The 20,198-nt window shown below is 35.4% G+C and overlaps 1 protein-coding gene across 1 annotated transcript; it reads right to left on the bottom strand.

Moving 5' to 3' along the window:
* Positions 1–10,704: 10,704 nt before the first annotated feature.
* On the bottom strand, positions 10,705–16,741 carry LOC131002923 (protein NRT1/ PTR FAMILY 4.3-like). Its single transcript, XM_057929416.1, has 5 exons — positions 16,389–16,741; positions 16,062–16,279; positions 14,583–15,023; positions 12,744–12,886; positions 10,705–11,653 (listed from the first exon to the last, which is right to left on the bottom strand). Exons 1-5 carry the CDS (start codon positions 16,516–16,518, stop codon positions 10,840–10,842), a joined length of 1,746 nt encoding a protein of 581 aa, XP_057785399.1. The 5' UTR covers positions 16,519–16,741; the 3' UTR covers positions 10,705–10,839.
* Positions 16,742–20,198: the final 3,457 nt, after the last annotated feature.

The following is a 20,198-nucleotide window of genomic DNA, read 5'->3' as shown; positions in this document are numbered from 1 at the left end:
CTATAGCAAGAGGATAGAATCTTACTTGCAAATCCGGCAATGATCGACTCCAATATTGATCTTCCAACTTATTCCTACGGCAAGACTTGACGTTGGATGGCAACGATATTCAAGTCCTCTTCTTTTTCTAGGGAAACGCGCCGCCTCACTTTATGTGCTCTCACAGATTTCTCTCTATTTTATCTCACGTAATGTCACACGTCATTAGAATTAGGGTTGTACCTATTATTTATACTGGGTATTAAAACCCTAAATAATAAGCCCATCATCTAATTAAACTATGACAAAGCTCAAAGGCTTAAGTGAGAAATAGATGGACGGACGCCCCATATGGAGTGAAGCCTTTATTGGGCCAAGCGGGGATCTACTAGCTTGAATAAAGTTTGGCCTCCCAGTGCTCGATTTTCCTATTCAGCCCAGAATAAAATCGAGACACAAGTATTAATTTATTCCACTAGAAAATTAATATTGAATTACCTCTTTATTCTTTAGGTGAGTCGGGGCTAGTATTAGACTTAATTCATCCTCGTGTTTAAGATATCCAATATCCATTAATTAATTAATTCCTCTGATGATCAATTAATTAATTAATTAGTCGTTTAATTATAAACGACATCTCGAGTGCTACCACTTAAACTTATTATCGTATCGGAACTAATTCCACCTGCAGGGTTTAATACGATAAACTTATTAAGTTCCTCGAGAGGATATTATCATCCTGTTATTAGCAGGACACGGTTCCTTATTGCAATATAATCGCATGTCAAATAATAATTGCTATCACCCAAAGTATCGAGTATATTGAGCTTCAAGAGAACTCTCACCCATGATAAATCCAAGCAATAGTCAATCTATTATTCACACCGATTAATCCAACTAAGGTTAAGACTATTTAAGTCGCCGAGATCTTGATTCTTAATTAGTCAGAATATAAGAATTCATCTCACTGTGATCCTGTTCAATACACGAAGGTACTAATATAAATAAGACAAACTATTTATCCATTTATGCTACAATCTAAACCAGCAACTCGTCCATAGTTGCCTCGATTGTGAACTCAATTTATATCTCAACTTTTTCCAATTATATGGTCTTCTGTGATCTACAACACACCATATAATCTATAGTATGAGATACATTGGACTATTATAGGATTATACAATAACAATATTTCAGATAGAAGAATCACAGTGAACTAAGGAATCAATGTATACAAGCATAAAGTCTTGCTTTCAGTATACAACCCTTCAGATAAGTCAACCAGGATCAGTGGTATCGACTGACTACAATGATCAGTCAATCAGTAAGTATTTTCAAACTTACTATTTAAAATCAGTTATTTTAGTTATAAGTCCTTTTATCTATATTCAAAAGTTTTCTCTAACTGATCAGTTTGTTTCAAAATCTTTAAATGATTGTTGGAAAAAGGAATATCCGAGAAAGATAAATGCTTTGGAAAATGGAAAAGTTGTATTTGATTTAACTTGTCCTGATCTTTTCTTGAAATCTTTCCAACCTTTTGCCTCTGAAATAAAAATTTTGAGAATCTCATTGATTTGACAAAATGCAATGATCTCTCTCAACTTTTGAAGCTTTCGTCCTCTGCAGTGACGGCGGACGTGAAATTTTACTTCAAAAATATTTTAGGCACAGTTTTCGAAAAACTTTTCATCTTCCTTCTTGATAAAATTTGTTTATTTATACCTTGACGTCTTCGCTTGTTTTCTGCATTAACTAACAAATCTCCACAGCCTTCACTGTGAGAAAAATTTAAATCTTTCAAAAAGTTGCAGAGAAAATTTTGTTCCGACAAAGGAGAAAACCAATGACTGCAAAGTCATGGAGTGGAAGAATGACGCTCACATACTTGGTCTTCACCGGACCCTTCCACTGGATCTCAACGTCTCTCCGACGTCAAAGCTTGTTTTATTCTCACTTGTATCCAGGGACGAGAGTGTCTTCCATCCTTATGCCCGGCCCATACGGTTTGAAGTACATGTCTCAAGAAAACGGACTTCACCTGGTTCTCAGGAGAGCTTCTCACCTTTTTGTGAAGCTTCCATATGGTGCAACAACAATGACCAGGAGCTCGTTGTCAGTCGGCGCAACCCATTGCACAAGGTCTTCTTCTCATGGACCTGGTGCTGGGTCATCGACAGTGACTGTCCTCATGACTTTCACTGATTCGATCTTCCTTTCCCACATACTTCTCAACCTACTCTTTTCTCTCTCCATCAAGAAACCTCTCCTCACCCTCCTTTGGTTTGCATGATGACCGTTCTTTCTCCTCTATCTCTGAGAACCATGCAAACCAACCCCTGCCCCTTTCTTCGTCTCCCCCATTTTCTTTCCTCAATCCCTTCTTTCACTTTGTTCTTCTAAACCTTCATATTCTCCACATCCATCACACCCCTAGCACCTTTCTCTGGATCCTCGTGCGAGCCTCCTTCAATCCTCGAGTGATCCTAGCTTCATCCTTCAGTCAATTTTTCCCTTTTGATGTAGCCAAAAAGGGGGAAAGTTCTTAGAGTTTTATCCTCTCAAAAGACTGAAGCTGATCAAACAAAATGATCATCAAGATGATCATGAGGAAGGTTAGCCAGAAAGACCTCAAGTCAACGGAAAACAAGTGTGAGTGAAACAAGCTTAGGAACATGAAGACTGAAGATGAAGATCAAGAAGTTCAAGGCGTAGCCAAGCAGACTGCTGGAGTCCATAGGTTTCCCCATGTGTTTTATTTTGTTTTTTTTACTCCCTTGTAAGGCTCTCCCTGTGCCTCAACTGATGTCTTATCAGTTATTTTCTTATAATGAAAAGAACTTCTTTTGATCTCAACCTGAACACAATGACTCTTTGTCCAGGCTCTGATTAATGTTTTTCTGTCTTTTCCTCGTTCTATTTTAGAACTGTTGTGTTCTTTCTCTAAGTACAAGTTCTTAGGTTCTATTGTTAAGAGGGAACAGTATTCACCCTGTTTTAGGACTTGTACTCTGAGTTCAGTCTTTTCTTGTCCAGAACTGTTGTGTGGTTTTGGCATCATCAAAAAGGGGGAAATTATTGGAAACTTTATGGAATATCCTAGTCCTTTATTTTGATGATACCAAAATCCATGGGCTTTATTTGTAATAGACTAGAACTATTCGAACTCAAGTGTTAGAGTTATTTTCTAGTTTAGTTGCTGTTCTGAAGACTGAAGACTGAAGACTGAAGAACGTAACACTGAAGACTGAAGACTGAAGTTGCCAACTGAAGTATCAGTTGAAGAATCAGTCTTGAACTGATTACTTAATGCGTGCCACGTGGAATCAGTGAACTGATACTAAAGTCAAGTATCAGTTAGACATTCTTCCTCAGACTGAATCTCCAACGTTCAAAGGAAGCCACGTACTCCAAAATTACATCCGCATTAAATGCAGAGATCTCAGGATCATCCTTTCTCTGCAGAGGTCATTCCTATTTGGTGACTACTTTATCAGAGACGTCGCATCTCATGCTCTTCAACATAGCCGTTCTCACCAAACAAGGAACCTCGAAGATTGAAGCCCCAGCCCAAGTTCGAATTACTTTCTAACGGAAGAAATCTTGAAGACCTTCTCCGCCAACTGATCTATTCAACACCTCTCCAATAAATAGAGCTCGATGATCACTTCAATCTTCACCGATTCAACAACACAAGCTGAAGCTCTGTCAAAATTGCGTCTCAGCCTAAAGCTCAAATTCCCAAAGCTTGAATCGTAGAAGAGAATTCCAAAGCTAAAAATCAGTCACTGCTGATTACATATATTCTCTTAGACCTTAGGCAAACCTCTGTTTACCCAGAGCCTAGGTCAAAACTATCTCCAAAGAACTTGTTCTTTGAAGTTTAGTTGGCAAGATTTCAAACCTCCCTTCGACCGATAGAATCGAATGTTTGAGTTGAAAAGGAGTTCAGGAAGGTACTCTGCCTCCGTGAGATCCTAGTGCCAGTTCGTGCTAGGAGTGAGAAATCCAACAAGGTGTGTTGGTACAGAAGATTGGATCTTCAGTTGATTCGGTTGTGTGCACCTGGCAAGCACATGGATTCGGTTTGCTGTGCACCCGTAAGCACAAGCATCGGTTTGTAGTGCACCCGTAAGCACTTGCAGAGTGAAGTTGTTGGTCTGATCAACCGACCGTGGATGTAGGAAGTGTTTTCTGAACCATGTAAAAATCTCTGTGTTATTTACAGCTTTCAGTTTTACTTTTCTACTTGTGTTCTAACTTTGATAAACTGAATACTGATTAATTGCAAAGAGAAACTTAAGACTAACAACGTGCTCAACAAAGGCTATTGCGAAACAAAAGTATTTCCGCTGCGTATGTTATCAGTCTGACTGATCTATCTTCTGATAGTCAGGAAGATTTATAACATCTCTATTTTTATCGAACCCGACTGAAGCCTTACGTGCATCAGTTAAGTTCTTGTGACTTAACTGATAACTCCTTACTGAAGAGTCTTTCAGTATCAGTCATCAACCATGTTTTGATCAAATCTCTTTTCAATAAACAGGTGTGTGTGTTTGAGTTTAAAGTTTCGTTTTGATCTCTGTATTGAGATTCATCTGATTTCGAAAAATAGCCTATAGGTGTATTCCCCCCCATACACCTATTCGAGACCCTCCGGACCTAACAAAATCCAACAGTGTCAGGGTAAAAAACAGAGTTTGAAAACCAGAAGAACTCTAAAAAATGGAAAAACTCGCAAAACTGCCCGACTCGGTGACCAACTCGGCGGGTGCTATTTTGGTCACCGTTTTCCTTCATAAAAAGAGCTGAAATCGGCGACCTAACTCCCGGTCGCCGTTTCTGGACTATTGTGCGCGATATTTTTGTTTCGGTCGTATCTTCCTCGTCCGAACTCCGATTTGTAATCCGTTTATGCTCATGAACTCCTCTCGAGATGAACTACAACTTCTATTTGAGAACATATTTCTAAATTCTATCTCAAGATTCCTATAAAATCCATCAAAGTTCAAGCAAATATCATATTTCACAAGATAAAGCAATATACGCACAAAACAACTATCAAACACTGAATTTCCTATAAAAGTAACATCATATGAACATTAAAAACTATAAAAACATGAGTGTTATCATAATGTTGATTCTGGAGTTATCTTTTTCCATTGATGCCTTGTTGTTCTTCGGATTCTTGCAAACAAAAGAAAACACACTAGAGAAAACGTCAAACGTCTAGCTCGGGTTCAGATTTCTCACAGACAGCGCCAGTTGTTGTGAATAACAGTTCTAACGGAAAATAGTAAAAACGTGAATATGGAGTGAAACTTTGAGATTTCGTTTTAACTTTGGGAATTTGTGTGTGCATAAATAATGAGATGTAAGCGATGCCTTTTACAATGAAATTTTACATGTATTTATAGGCTAAAATACTAGAAATTTTAATAGGAATAGCCAATAGGACTCCTTTTGTACTTCTAATAGAGCTATAATTCTTCATGTTTATCCATATCTTCGTGATAATCTCAGCTTTTATCAGGCATGTGATAGTCTTCATGATAGCGTCAAATCCTGAAAAATCAGGATTGTATAGCTACTAACAACACTGTTACCGGTGAAATTAGGCATGTCTTGCTTTAATCTTTCGATCTTCTTGGGATGACGCGTTAAGTCCAAAGTGACATAATTACTAATTATCATAATAGTAATAGAACAATTATTGCACAAAAATTCGGGGTGTTACATAATAGTCATTATTTTACTTTAACATTAGGATTGACTCAAATTAATATTGAAAATTAACTAAGAAAGAGAAATGAGATAAAAATAACAAATTAATAGTATAATAAATTAATCACTGTCGCTTCAAAAAAATCACTGTAAAACATTAAACAATTAATATGGATACTACAATTATTAAACAATGTATTATATTATCTCTTGCATTTTTTATATATATTTAATAAAAATAAAAACTCAAAAATTTGAGGACGCCCCCCAGTCCATCTGGATCCGCCACTTGACGTCGATCATGGCAATGCAAGTAGCAATAGCGGCACAAAGTCTGAGTAGAAAAGGGAGGAGGGGATTGGTTGAGGCGAGACGACGGGGGAAATTGGTGGGGGGGGGGGGGGCGTTGAGGATTTTTAATTTTTTATATAATTTTCATTCTAAATAAAAATTATAGATTTTTAAATGATTGATAAATTTTAAAATAAAATAGCATAAATGAATTTTTGTAAGAGTTTATTATTAAAATGCGGTTTTATATAAAAGGAAAAAGAAAAAAGGATCTCATGAAAGCACAAAGACGCAGACTAGGAGATCGAGACTCAAAAAGAGATCAAGAAAAAAACGAAAAGAGAACTCCCAAGCCTGAAAGGCTTTAGCACCCTAAGCACACAACTAACTAATAAAAAGGAAGATCCATATTTGTGTGCTGCTCTTGCAACTCCATTTCATCTGCCCATCTACCGTTGGCGATATAATTCATAATCTGCATACTAGCACTTCTGCCATGATCAATGACAAAGTCTCTCGGCTTGTAGCCCATTTCCACTGCGTTCCTAAGATGATTTTTTATATTATCTTCTGAACTCTGTGGAACATGTGGACGTTCCATCCCCGTCGGAGGACGGCCCCGTCTCTTAGGCGTCACATTTTCAGCGAGCATTTGCATGCCCTGGTTAACTTGCTCCTCTAACCTACCTAGACGACTTGCAAAATCATCCTTCGTAATAGTGGCCGAATCCTTGCAATCATGAGAAGCGATTCCCGCTGCCGCAATTGCATCCTCACTCCCGCTGCTTTTCTCATGAACCGAAGCCTTAAGGGCCAAATTTGAGGAAGTAAGGTCATTCCCCAAAGCAACCTCAGCCGCGCTTCCATCCGGCATCTCAACCTGAAGCTCCTCGTCCACCTCCACATTGCTCCCAGCCTGCTGAATATCATCCCCCTTGTCATCCGGAGCCGTCGCCGCAGCTGACGACTCAGGACTATGAGGCCGCAGCTCCTGAACCGCCGAAACAACCTGGAGTTGTTGCTGCTCTTGCTGTAGTTCTTGCTCTTCCGTCGATAGAAGCGCAAAGGAGTTCCCCGGAGAACGCTGTTGCGCCCCGGCAGCCAGATCCGTTGAAGCAAAGTGCTTCTTTTCCCTCTCAACAACCTGCCACTCTTTGTCAGGCAGTGTCTTCGGATCTGGTAGTTCAGGTACGCCTTCATCAGTCGTAGAGTCGATCTTAGAGGCCGGCTCTACACGTCTTTTTTTCCGACATGTATCCTGGGCATGACCAGTTATTTTGCAACTATCACAATAGAGCGGTAAATTTTCGAAGACAAATTCAACGTAGAAAGAAATATCCCCGCGGTCAATCAGAAGAGAAGAAGGGGGATTATGAGACATATCTATTTCAACTAGTATGCGTGCAAATTGCCCAAAGTCGCGCCCCACCGTCTCTCAATCAATCTTCAACGGATGACCCAAAAACCGTCCAATCCCGGAGATCACCTGTGGATTCCAATACTCAATTGGTAGATAGTGTATGCGAACCCAAACATTCGCCAAAGGGGAGTTCTCTTTAAAAGGATCAAAATTCCGGGTCCATTTCCGGAGTCGGAGATGCCCCTTTGAGAGCTTCCCAAACCACTTTCTCATTTGCTATCGTAAAGTCCGCTGCCGAAGTAAATCGGAGCGTAAAATAACCTTTTCCCAACGGAATGAGTTGCCAATAAGAGGTTAAACTCCATAATTGCTGAAGCTCCAGCTTGAGTTCCATAGTTGATCGAGGCTTATCACCTTTCCGAAGCAGCAAGCGCCCCGTCAAAGCAAATTCAAATTCCTTGACTTCCTTAAGATACAGATCCATCGGTATTTTGAGGGAGAACTGATCACCTTCTTTCGTGGGCTTGAGATCGTGGAAATTATGCGCTGCCAAATCCGATTTCTTCTTGCCTGTGGCAAGCGCATAAGAAGCCCTAGCTTCATGCACGTTAGGATTCTTGGAGGAGTTGTCGGCTACAGAAGTAGGAACGACAGAACCGATCGGAGCCTTAGCAGCAGCGGGCGAGCGCGGCCGACCTGCAACTGCTCCGGCAGAAGATCCCGGCCCCATGAGCAGAGATCGCTGAAACGGAGAAAGGGTTGAATAAGTAGATTGAGATCGAGGTGCTTCAAAATTGGCTGAAACCGAGGGGAGATTGAGTCCCCCCTTATCCAGACCGACGACCGTGGAAGCCATCTGCCGGAAGAACGGACGACGGCGGCGGTTAAGGATGGCATGAGGCTAGGGTTAGCGAGGGAGAGGAGAGCGTCATTTTTCCCTTCGTGAAATTAGGTCTTCTAAAATATTCATTTTTGTAAGAGTTTATATAATTAATTATTCCCTTCATTCCAATTAGATAGGCCACAAGTCCTGGACAAGAATTATTAAAAAAAATGAATAGTTTATAATAAAATAAAAAGAAAGTAATTTTTTAGGGTATATTTATAAAAAAAAGTACGAGATCCAAGAGAATATATATATATATATTTATATATATATATATATATATATATAATTATTTGTGGGTTACAATGAAATTTGTCGTACAATAATGAGTTATGTGAGGTACTTCCTCCGTCCCACGAATCTTGACACGTTTGGTTTCGGCACGGAAATTAAGGAATTGTAGATTTGTATTTTAAGTGTGTAGTTAATAAAGTATAAAAGGTATAAAGTAGGAAAGAGAAAGTAATAAAAGTGATAAAGTAGGAAAGAGAAAGTAATAATTATTACCTTATTTAGAAATACGTCAAGATTCATGGGATGACCCAAAAAAGAATATGTGTTCAGATTCGTGGGACGGAGGGAGTATTTGTTATATTAAATTTTTATTTTAAAAAATGGCCTATGTAAATTAGACGTCCGAATAAGAAAATGCAGTCTATTGAATTGGGACGGAAGAAATATTAATTTTGTGGTTACAATTACTTTTGCTTAAACAAAATGATTATTTAAATATTTTCTTCTTAATTAGTATAAAATTGCCGATACTATATATATATATATATATATATATATAGAAGAGTATTTTTCCCTTGCAGAAGCTGCCATATATGGTAGAGTATGGTAAGTTATCATCATAATCATGTCCCAACAATGCAAGGATGGATAGATAAAGCTTCTAACTAAAAGCAAGAAAAAAAAAAGGTTACATTCATTTTGCAATGGAGGGGCCATTAATGCTCATCTTTTAGGCAACACAGTAGTAGCATCAAGGTATTGGTGGTTGGAGGATATACAAGGAGGGGCCTAACCTCCAACATGTTTGAGACATGTTTTTTTTGTGAAAAAGGTGAATCATTCATTGTAAGAAAATGAGAGCGATGTGTGCCATCTTTCATATTGTCAGATCATTCATGGATTTTGTTATGGTTGCCTTGGTTGCTTTCTCTCTCTCTCTCTCTCACACACACACACACTCACACACAGAGTTACCATAGGAAGAAATTGCTTCTCCTGTTTCCTTTTTATTGTTTCTATGGTCATCGAGTGTGCATTAACGAAAAAACAGTGGTTGCACTAGAGCGAGGACCCTACATATTATAAAATTAAAAGAAAAAGTTAGACGCAATACCTGCTACTAGCTACTTAGCTAGCTAGTCGAAGGGAACATCAAAATATAGTGTAAAATGCATTATATTAAGGTTTCAAACCCCTTCTTTCCCAATAATATATAATATATATATGGCAACAATAATAAGTTGGGAGAGTATTGCCTCCTCATGTGCTGTGACTAAGCTAAAAAAGTAGTTGATCTTGTTTCCTTACGATGACCTATGGTAGTAAATTAAAATAGGTATTTTTGAGGTTAAATGTTTGAAGTTAAGATTTTATTGACATCTCTATTAGTCTTAGTTTTTCATACTTCGTTTTTTAAGGTGTGGTTTACCTATTCTGTATATATAATAATTTGCAGACTATTGGACATGAACGTTGGTTTACCCAACACACATCATCGAAGGTAGTGAATGCCCATGCATGAACTCAAATTAACAAAATATACGTGTTTCCTATTGTGGGTGAAATTAGTTGGAAAATATTTAATTTTATTGACGTATTTACCCATCAATCAAAAATGATATAGAAAAACGGATCTACCCCATCAAATCCGTGTACAAGAAAATCTCTGTTGATGTCAACCTTTTTTTTTAAGAAAATGAAAAAACACACTCACTCTAGCTTTGTAGGTGACTTGAATCTACCCCAACCTATTAATTGGTAAGCGTTTTACTAAGGTATAGTTTTCATCCTAATAATAAATTTTTATGTTAATCAAACCCAATCATATATCTTATATACTCCCTTCGTCTACAAAAGAACTTCATACTTTTCTTTTTTGGGACATCCACAAAAAAATTTTCTACTTATTTTGGACTATACCCCACCACTCTCAATACTAATTAAAACAACTTTTCACAATTTTCAATACACTCAACAACTTTTTCTCCACTTTCAATACATTAAACAATTTTTTTCCTTAAAACTCATGTTACTACTCTCTCCAAAGAAATTCTTTCATGGACGGCGAAAGTATCAATTATGAAAAATAAACGGTCATAGGTGCGTGATGGAGAGGATCCCATATGCAAACACCTAATCGAGTGTGTGCGTGCGCGCTGCATGCATGCCAGCCAACCGAAGTTCATACACATTGATATATATATACTATATGATAAGTCGATCGATATATAACATCAACTTAATTAGGTGGTTAATTTAATGCTAATGATAGCGGTTAAGGGACATGTTTACATATCCAACTATCCATCATCAAACTATCCATCTTCAAAAGGAGCAAATGATCATTTATCCTATACATATGTCATACAATGTCATCGCCGCCGCCTCCAACTTTGAAGCCATTGTTATACCAGCTCGACCAGAAGAGATAGTTGAGGAAGTTGAGGAAGCTGAGAAGCGCAAGCAGCCAATAGAAGAGGTCCAAGCGATCGTTATCGAGGTTGTTATCCGTGAGCCAGCCGGGGCCCGACCGCGCCGTGACGCGATTCACGAGCGACACCAGCACCGAGCTGAGGAAGAAGCCGAAGGAGTAGGAGCAGTAGGTTATGGCGGTGAGCGACGCGTGCATGCCCCCCTTCAGCGCCTGCTTGTAGAAGAACTCGATGAGGCCCACGGCGGTGAGCATCTCCGAGAACCCGAATATAAGGAACTGCGGCGCGATCCACCAGATCCGCAGCGGCTCAGCGGCGCCGGCGGCCCTGCGCCTGCGCTCCACCAGCGCGGCGGCGACCATGGAGAAGGTGGCGATGAGGAGGCCGGCGCCGATGCGGCGGAGAGGGCTGATGCCGGAGCGGTGGCCCGTGAGGCGGCGGGCGAAGGGGACGAAGACGGCGTCGTAGAGGGGGACGACGAAGATGAGCATGAGGTAGGGGATGGCCTGGAGGGAGGCGGGAGGGATGTGGAAGGATTCGGAGAGGCGGGTGTCCATGGCGCTGCCTTGCTGGACGGAGAATGTCTGAAGCTGGGCGAGGATTGTGTTGAAGATGATGGTGCACGCGAATATGGGCATCACTGAGATCAGTATCTTCACTTGCTCCACTTGCTCCCCACTGCAAACTCTCCATCCACTTTCCTCTTCGCTATCCTCCTTCTTCATGCATGCCTTGTTCAAGAATCTGCCATAAAAAATTCATGATTTTTGGATTTTTGTTAGTGTCGCATTAGGGTGTCGCAAATACACATAATTATATCTCGTTACCAACAACCCGGCCCAATTCCAATTCAAATATGCGTATCACCGTATACCACTCTTAATTTGTTATAATTTTTAATTATTTTTTCTTCAATTTTAATGTATTATGCTTTAATATAATATAAAGATAATTAACGAGGGTTCACTCATCCAATTAGGGTTTATAAATATTTTTTTATATTTATTTGAATTAATAATACATTATTTAGGTTAATTAATTCAAAGTTATTTCAATTTTTAGTGATAAATATTAATAAGAGTTTATAATATAATAATATTTGTATTTTTATAAATAATAATTACTATAAAATAAAGAAATTAGAAATGGTACACGGTGGTACACACTAAATTGTGGGGTAAACAGATCTAGATCCCAGAAATTTAGAAGAATTTTACAATACATCCATCAAACGAAATTAATCTTTATTTTTTGAGATGGACCAAAACCTAATCCAATTTCTTAATTAAAATTGTATTAAAGCATGCTTTTACTAATATAACTTTTCTTAAATATTTATGGGAATGGTATATGGAGTATGGAGCAAAAAATAAGGGTAAAACTGAATAATCACATATTATTAGTATTTTGTTAAGGAATATTAGATGCATTTCTTTTTAATTTGCGTGAAAATTGAAAAAAGACTATATATTTTCATAGGATGGTAAAACCGTGAAAATAGTACGTATAAAATATTTTTGTAGTATGTGTAAAACTAAAATCTCTACATGGGAAAAATGTAAAACCAATTTTTTTTTCTTTTTTGTGTATCCTTTTAAATAAATATGTATAAAAGGTTTGTTCCGCACTCAATTTTATTTTTGAAATCTTATCAATATATGTCGATTTAATTAATTAATCCCAATATTATAACGAGAAGTAGCGAATATGTGATCTTTGATTCGTGACGTGTCTGTGTGTATTTTTTAGTTAATTAATTATGCCCAGGGAAAATAATCCAAAAGGAATTGTAATTAGGTATGAAATTAAAAAAATGAAGAAATAGTTTAATTACCTGAATCTTTGGGTGAGTTGACTATTGGAAAAACTGTCGGAAATGGAGTTGTCAGTATTAGGCTCCTTGGAGTGGCTGCCATGAAGCATCCCGGGATCAGATGGGCACATTTGCTTTCTATTCAAAGTCGCAGCCACAATCACCTAAGAAAAAGAGGAAAATTTGTTATTTATTTTTTAAAATAAATTTGGATATGAATTTTTACATTAAATGTAAAATAAATTAAAAATTTATCTATTTCTTTATGTCGTGTCATTGTTATACAAATCGAATTTATCGTGTAAAATAAGTTTATTACTACAAATTATCAATTCGTTAAAAAATAATGAATTCAAAGTAATTTATTTTTTTATTGAACTCTAATCCATAAATTCATATAATAAACTCATACTAATGTAGATCTTCATAATTTAATAATTAAAAATAATTCTTATGCTATATAATATTTATTTCATCCCACAATTCAGTAGGTCATAAGGTCTAAGCACGAATGTTAAAAGACGAATAGTTTATAATAAAATAGAAGAGAGAGAGTATAATTTTTTGAGGATATATATTTGGCCAAAAAGAATGAGAGAGAAGCAAAGATATTATTTTAAATGAAAAATAGATAATTATGTGTGTGTCACCGTGAAATATGATGTAAATAATGAATTATGTAAAATTATTTGTTATGCATTAATTTTTTATTTTAAAAAGTAATATATTAAAATAAGACGTTTAAATAAAATAATATCACCTATTAAATTGAAATGATGAATTTATATAAACTCATTTCAATCATTATATATAATTAAATAGATATATATTAGGTGGAAGCTAGATGCCAAATCTTCCGACATATCAGAATTAATGTATTATAGTCCGACACATTAATGCCTAATCAGCACTTGCATCAAGTGGAACTTATGTTATTCAACTACCAGGGGATTATTTAATCTTTTTTTCTTTCTTGATTTGAGTTGGAGGATAATTTAATCTTAATCAGCCTAAAGAAAACAAGAATGCATTCATAATCAGCTGATACAAACAGTTCCTAACACTAGTAAACAAATACATACATAAATAAAGAAATATATTTTCCTACCTATCTTATGTGAGCACTGCTACATTAGCTCATGTTATCATCATCAATCTTTTTTATTTTATACATTTATTTTAATTTTAATATCTCATAAACTGTTAATTACTGAAATTATTAATTTTATAAATTACATAAAATTCAAAGTTCAATTTATTCCTTTTATTAATTATTTGAAGCTAAAGGGAAAATGAACAAATCAGAATTTGATTTTTTTGTAATTTATAAAATAAATGATTTCAATAACAATTACTCCCTACAAAATGATCAGTACTCATTTGAAGACGGCATGAGTTTTAAGAAATGTATTGATTGTCATGTGCAAGGGTCCCACTTTATAAAGGTATTAATTAAAGGGTTGTGTGGATACACTTATCAAAAAGGGAAATGAATACTCATTTTATGGACGGACGAAAAAGAAAATATGAGTATTCATTTCGTACACGGATGAAGTAGGGGATATTAAAACTAAAAAAAGATATTGCTAACATGAGCTAAACATTACATAAAGTACATGCATCAAATAATAATAATAGTGTAATAATCCTACCCGATACAGCTAGAAAAGTTGACAAAATAGGGACATTTTGTAAAGGGCATCTTTATTTATGGGGGGAAGAATGGTGCCACTATACATGTTTCTTTCGTGCGTCACTAATCACATGAATTCTTGATTATTTTTTTTAAAAAAATTATAACTTCCCATGTGAGTTGTTACACAGAAATTAAATAAATTATGTAAGGGATAGATGGGTGACCTGTGCGATAGGGGTCAAGACGCTCCCCTGAGGCGGCTTGTTGCGGTACATAACTGTGCCGGAGATGATGGCGATGAGGCCCATGGCCATGGCGGCGGCCGACACCCCGAAGCCGATGTCCATGCCGGAGTGCGTTTGGACATAAACTAGGACGGTCAAGGCGATGAGCTCGCCCATGGAGAAGGCGAAGTAGGCGGCATTGAAGTAAGAGGAGAGTTTGTTGGATTGCTTTTCATCGTCTTGGTTGAACTGGTCTGCCCCATGTGCTATCATGTTAGGCTTAACGCACCCACTCCCTAACGCCACCAAATAAAGGGCCACGAAAAATATTAAGGCTTCGAACCCTTTCGCTTCAACACACTGCGCGCTGTCGTTGACCATGTCGCATGGCGGCGGCTTCAGCTGCCCCACGTGGGCTTGTACCGATAGCAAGATCAAACCCTGTGTTTCATCCAAATTATAAAAACAGTATATTTATGATGTCATCCACTACACGATAATATATGTGATTAGTGTTTAATTAAAGCCCAAAGTCTCATGTCACGTAAGGATGCGTTCACTTTTGTTGTAAAATTTTCATTGGAAAAACATATATAGATAAGAAAATACAATAAAATATTATATTTTTTTCTTTTTTTATCATATATTTACTAAAAAAGATAAAAAAAATGTTGAAAAATATTTTCACACCGCTAGGAGATAGTATTATCCAACATTTGGAGAGAAAAGGGTTGAAAATGAGCTGTACGAGAAAATATTTGACTCTGTTCAAAGAAAATTTTCATCATATTAAACATATGAAAATTATGGAAAATAGATAAAAATATATTTTTTTCTCTCATTTTTTATCAAAGTAAGCGCACCCTAATTGTCTTTAAAGGTTTAATACGAGAAAATTAATTAACTTCGTGGGGATTGGGAAGTGACGTGCATGAGAAATATAGGTGATGATTGTCATGTTCCATGAGCAGTTTGGATTTGATGTTACCACTGCGTTTTTTTTTTTAATTTATTTTATTAGTGTTAATAAATGTCGATAGTAAAATTATATCATGTCATCGTATTTTGTACGAATGACTTGATAAATATATATAAATATGTTCTGAGTGAGAGGAGAGGGATTGGGGGATAAGTACCGTAATTTGTAGTATTTATTAATTTTTGTATGAACATTTTGGGTTTTTACTTTAAAATTTTTTAATTTTATAAAATAATACAAAAACCAGAGTAGACAAGATTTGAACTGTACGAGAAATTCAACATAATATTATACGTTACAAATGTAAAGGTTTTTGGATTTATATATTAACCTTCAATCTCCCACACTCGGCCACCTCAAATTGGGCGAAACGTTACCTTTTCTTTTTTGGTGTGTGTGTGTGTGTGTGAGAGAGAGAGAGAGAGAGAGGACAAAAGGTAATGGAAATATATGTATGTATATATATATATAAAGAGAGAGAGAGAGGGGGAAATATATACCGAAAGTTCAACGAAGCCAAAGATGAGAATGGTCCAGAAGCAACCGAGATAAGAGTCAGAAAGGTAGCCACCAAGGAGTGAGAGGATGAAGACTGTGCCAATGAAGTTTGTGACTGTGTTTGCAGATTTCGACAACGAAAAGTGCATCTCGTTTATAACATATGTTATCAGATTATTCCCAACTGCAGCTATTGCCATTATCTCAAATCCTTGAAGCCCTGCACATTATATATTTATTTCCAACTTATATCAACACAATATTTTTTTAAAAAAAATATCTATTTTCTCTTGCATATATAGTGACATCAAGAGAGAGAGAGAAAGAACCTAGAACAAAGGCAGCAGCTCTCATTCCTCCATGCTTTTGGGGGTTGGAAGGCTTTCCTCTCCAATCAATAGTGTTCTCATCAGGAACCTTAACTGATGCCTTCAAATCCTGCCTTCTTGAGCTCTCCATTTTTTCTTTCTATTTTTTGTTCAGACAGCGATATATGGGTGTGTGTTTGTGTGTGTACATATATATATAGTATAGCAGTAGTGCAGAAGCACACTCCTTAAGTAGTTCACACCAAATATGTTTGTGAGAGAGAGAGAGAGGGGGAGATGTTTGGCTGAAATATATTTACTGAATTCAAGGATGGTTGGAGTCTAATATATATAGTACCAGCTTAGGCTCAAAAGGCATGTTGTATATTGTGGGTTGTATATTGTGGGGATGAAATTTAATGTTCCATAATTTTATACTCTCTCTTTATAAAAAGTATTTATTTGTAAATGGCATGAATTTTAATAAAATAGTTGAATGTGTTGTGAGTGGAATAAGGATCTTATATTACTGTGAGTGAAAAACTTGCTAAAAATAGACTGAATTATACATTTTATGAATTGGATACATTTTAGAGGACGGAAAGAGTATGTGTTATTGTGTCTTATTATTATATCTATTATTTCAATAATATTTTTTATAAAGTACTCCCTCCGTTCGCCAAAAGTGGGGCACATTTCTTGGGCACATGTTTTCATAAAATTGGTGCTTAGTGGAGAAATGGTCTCACCATTATTTGAAATAAGTGGTTGAGATTGAATTAAAGTTGATTTTTTTTGTAAATAATGGGTATTGATAAGGATAAAATATAAGGAAAAGTGGTGGGCTCATGTCTTAAAAGGAAAAGTGCCCTATTTTTTGTGGACACCAAATATAGTAATTGTGCCCCATTTTTGGTGGACGGAGGGAGTAAAATTTATTATAACACTATAAATTATACTTAATTTTTATTTAAAATATTAAAATTTTATAAAAATATATATCATGCATGATTTTGAATTTATCAAGTTATTATTAACTAATAAAAATGAAATTAAATGATAAAAAGTACCATATACCCTAATTAGATGGAATAAATTCTAATTAATAATCACAATATGGAATTAAAACATACAAAGTTAAAATTGAAGAAAAAATATATTACCTCTATCTATGAAAAAACTTCTTAGTTTTCTTTTATCGGACGTCTACAAAAAAATTTTCTACTCCCTCCGTCCACGAAATGAGTACTCATTTGTGGACGGCACGGGTTTTAAGAAATGTATTGAGTGTAGTGTGAATAGAATAAGGGTCCCACCTTTTTTAGTGTATTAATTAAAAAGTTTTGTGGGGTACACTTGCCAAAAAGGGAAATGGATACTCATTTCGTGGACGGACGAAAAAGGAAATATGGGTACTCATTTCGTGGACGGAGGGAGTATATGTTTTTGAACTATAATTATAAACACATTTTCATCAGTTTCAATACATTCAATAATTTTTTTTTCACTTCTAATACACTCAACAATAATTTTTCTTAAAATTATTATCATTTCCTTCGGAAAAATTCTTTCATAGACCGAAAAATATAACAAAATAACTAAAATAAAAAATGAGACACACATTTTTTTTTTTTTGATAAACAATGAGACACAGAATTAAACACAAACTATAGTACATTGAATCTCAATATTCGTATATTGTGGCATATGACCAACAGCCACCACCCACACTTTCTAATACTAATCACACACACTTCTTCATCGCGTGAACCTCACTTGCTCTAACCACGTGTAATTACATCACCCTTAACTGTTAAGGGGCCGTTTCATGGGATTGATTAGGATTAAAATTATCTTGAGAAATTAGTGTGGATTTATATTATTTCATGGGTGTTTGATATCATGGCTACTTAATCCTATATTATGTTTGATATCCATAGGATTATGTTGGATTATATTATCTAATACCAAAACTATCCTCACATAATTTTAAAAATATCATGTGTGTCCACCATTACTTGGGCATTTGCATCGATATGCGTAAGGAAGGGTAACAGAATTTTTATCCAACTTCTCAGTATTAAATTTATCCTAGGGGGGGTGGGCGGATTATTAGTATGGGTTAATCCCACAAAATAGCATGGAGAAGTAGGATTAAGTAGGAGTTGACCATATTAACTGCACATGATATCAAACATCACACTAATCTGTATTAATTTAATTTATCTTACCTATAAACCCATATCAAACAGGCCCTAAATAGTCAAATCTAAACACATACAGATTATTTGAATTCGCACATTTGAAAAAAAAAATTATATTTTTATTTCATTTAAAAAAATATTTTGAATAGTCAAATATATTTTGATAAGTGTGTTTATATTTTATTTCATTTCAAAGTTATATTTAATATTTTTAGTGCGTACATATTCTTGAATCAATTGTTGGTAGGTTAACTCGAAAATTATCTTATTTATGATTATTTAGTGGAGTCAATATACAAAATTATCAATTTTCATATAGTAAAAATAAAATGCATACACAAAGATTAAAAAAAGATAAACTAAAACAATCTTAGGGGAAGATTACATAATTGTCTTTAGATCTATTTTAATTATTGAAGGAGTAAAACACTCAAAATGTGTTTTGCTATATAGTACCTATATCTCACGGGTTCCTAAGCAAGAATTTTAAAATAGGTTTTTATATGTAGTGTAATTTTTTTTATGGTATCCATTTATATAGTAGTATTTGATATTTAGCAAAACATAAAAGCCACCAACTTTTAGTAATTGTGAAAGAAACAAAATGAATTCACCCAAAATGGACGAATGTTTCTTATTTTAAAGCAAATACAATATATCTTGCAATTTCAAAGGTAAAAGTTTCTTACTTTTATCCAGTTCAACCATACTCTTAGATGAATCCTTATAAAAATATAATATATAATTCCAATATATATATATATATATATATATATATATATATATATATATATTAAAAAATGGGCACCAAAAAATTTGGGGCCCTAGGCAATGGCTTGTTGTGCCTATGCCTAGGTATAGGCATGGCTATATATAAATGTCAGTAGTAACCTCTTGGCTAAGAGGCAATTCATAGCGGCGGCAACTGCTAAGAGAGGCAGTGGAGGATAGGAGAGGCGATTACGGCTGTTAGCTTTTGAATAGGAATAGAAATTTTTTCTTTGTTATTGGTAATCATTTTATTCATTGTTCAAGAATCTTGTCTTTGTGTCCAAATATATGGTTATATCATGTTTATTTTGTTTAACTGTCTTTGAAATGAGAAATTTTGTGACATTTGCATTATTAATGTTATTGAATTCATGACTATTTCTAAGTTCGTCATTAATTTAGAACTCGAATATAGATTAATCGTGAATATAGGCTAAAATCATATAATTCACAATTAAGCCATAACTTAATTAATTGGTTTTGAATTTGTGAAAAAATAAGGGCATGCAATTCGCAATTTAATCATAGTATTAATTGTGAATAACTCATCTTTTCATCATTCACAGCCAAGCTATGTGTAGGTTGTGAATTACAATTTTTTGCATAAATTTTAGAATATTGTTAGATTTTGATTAACCAACTTATATCGCGAATTCTCAGATTTTTCCTTCCTCAACCACTATCTCTTTCGACTTATAACAAAGTTACGTCCTTGATTGTTAATTAAGTACAACGGTTTACAAGATTAACAAAAATTAATAGTTTTGTTCGATTTTTCACTTTTCCAACTCTTTGTTCTGTACTAATTGGGCCGAAATCTAAAGAACATAGTATTATAGTATAATCCTTATCATGG

This window comes from Salvia miltiorrhiza, unplaced genomic scaffold (genome assembly GCF_028751815.1).
Source record: "Salvia miltiorrhiza cultivar Shanhuang (shh) unplaced genomic scaffold, IMPLAD_Smil_shh fragScaff_scaffold_39, whole genome shotgun sequence".
Lineage (NCBI taxonomy): Eukaryota > Viridiplantae > Streptophyta > Magnoliopsida > Lamiales > Lamiaceae > Salvia > Salvia miltiorrhiza.
The sequence above is the reverse complement of the archived record's forward strand: the minus strand, read 5'-3'. Positions and strand labels throughout refer to the sequence as shown.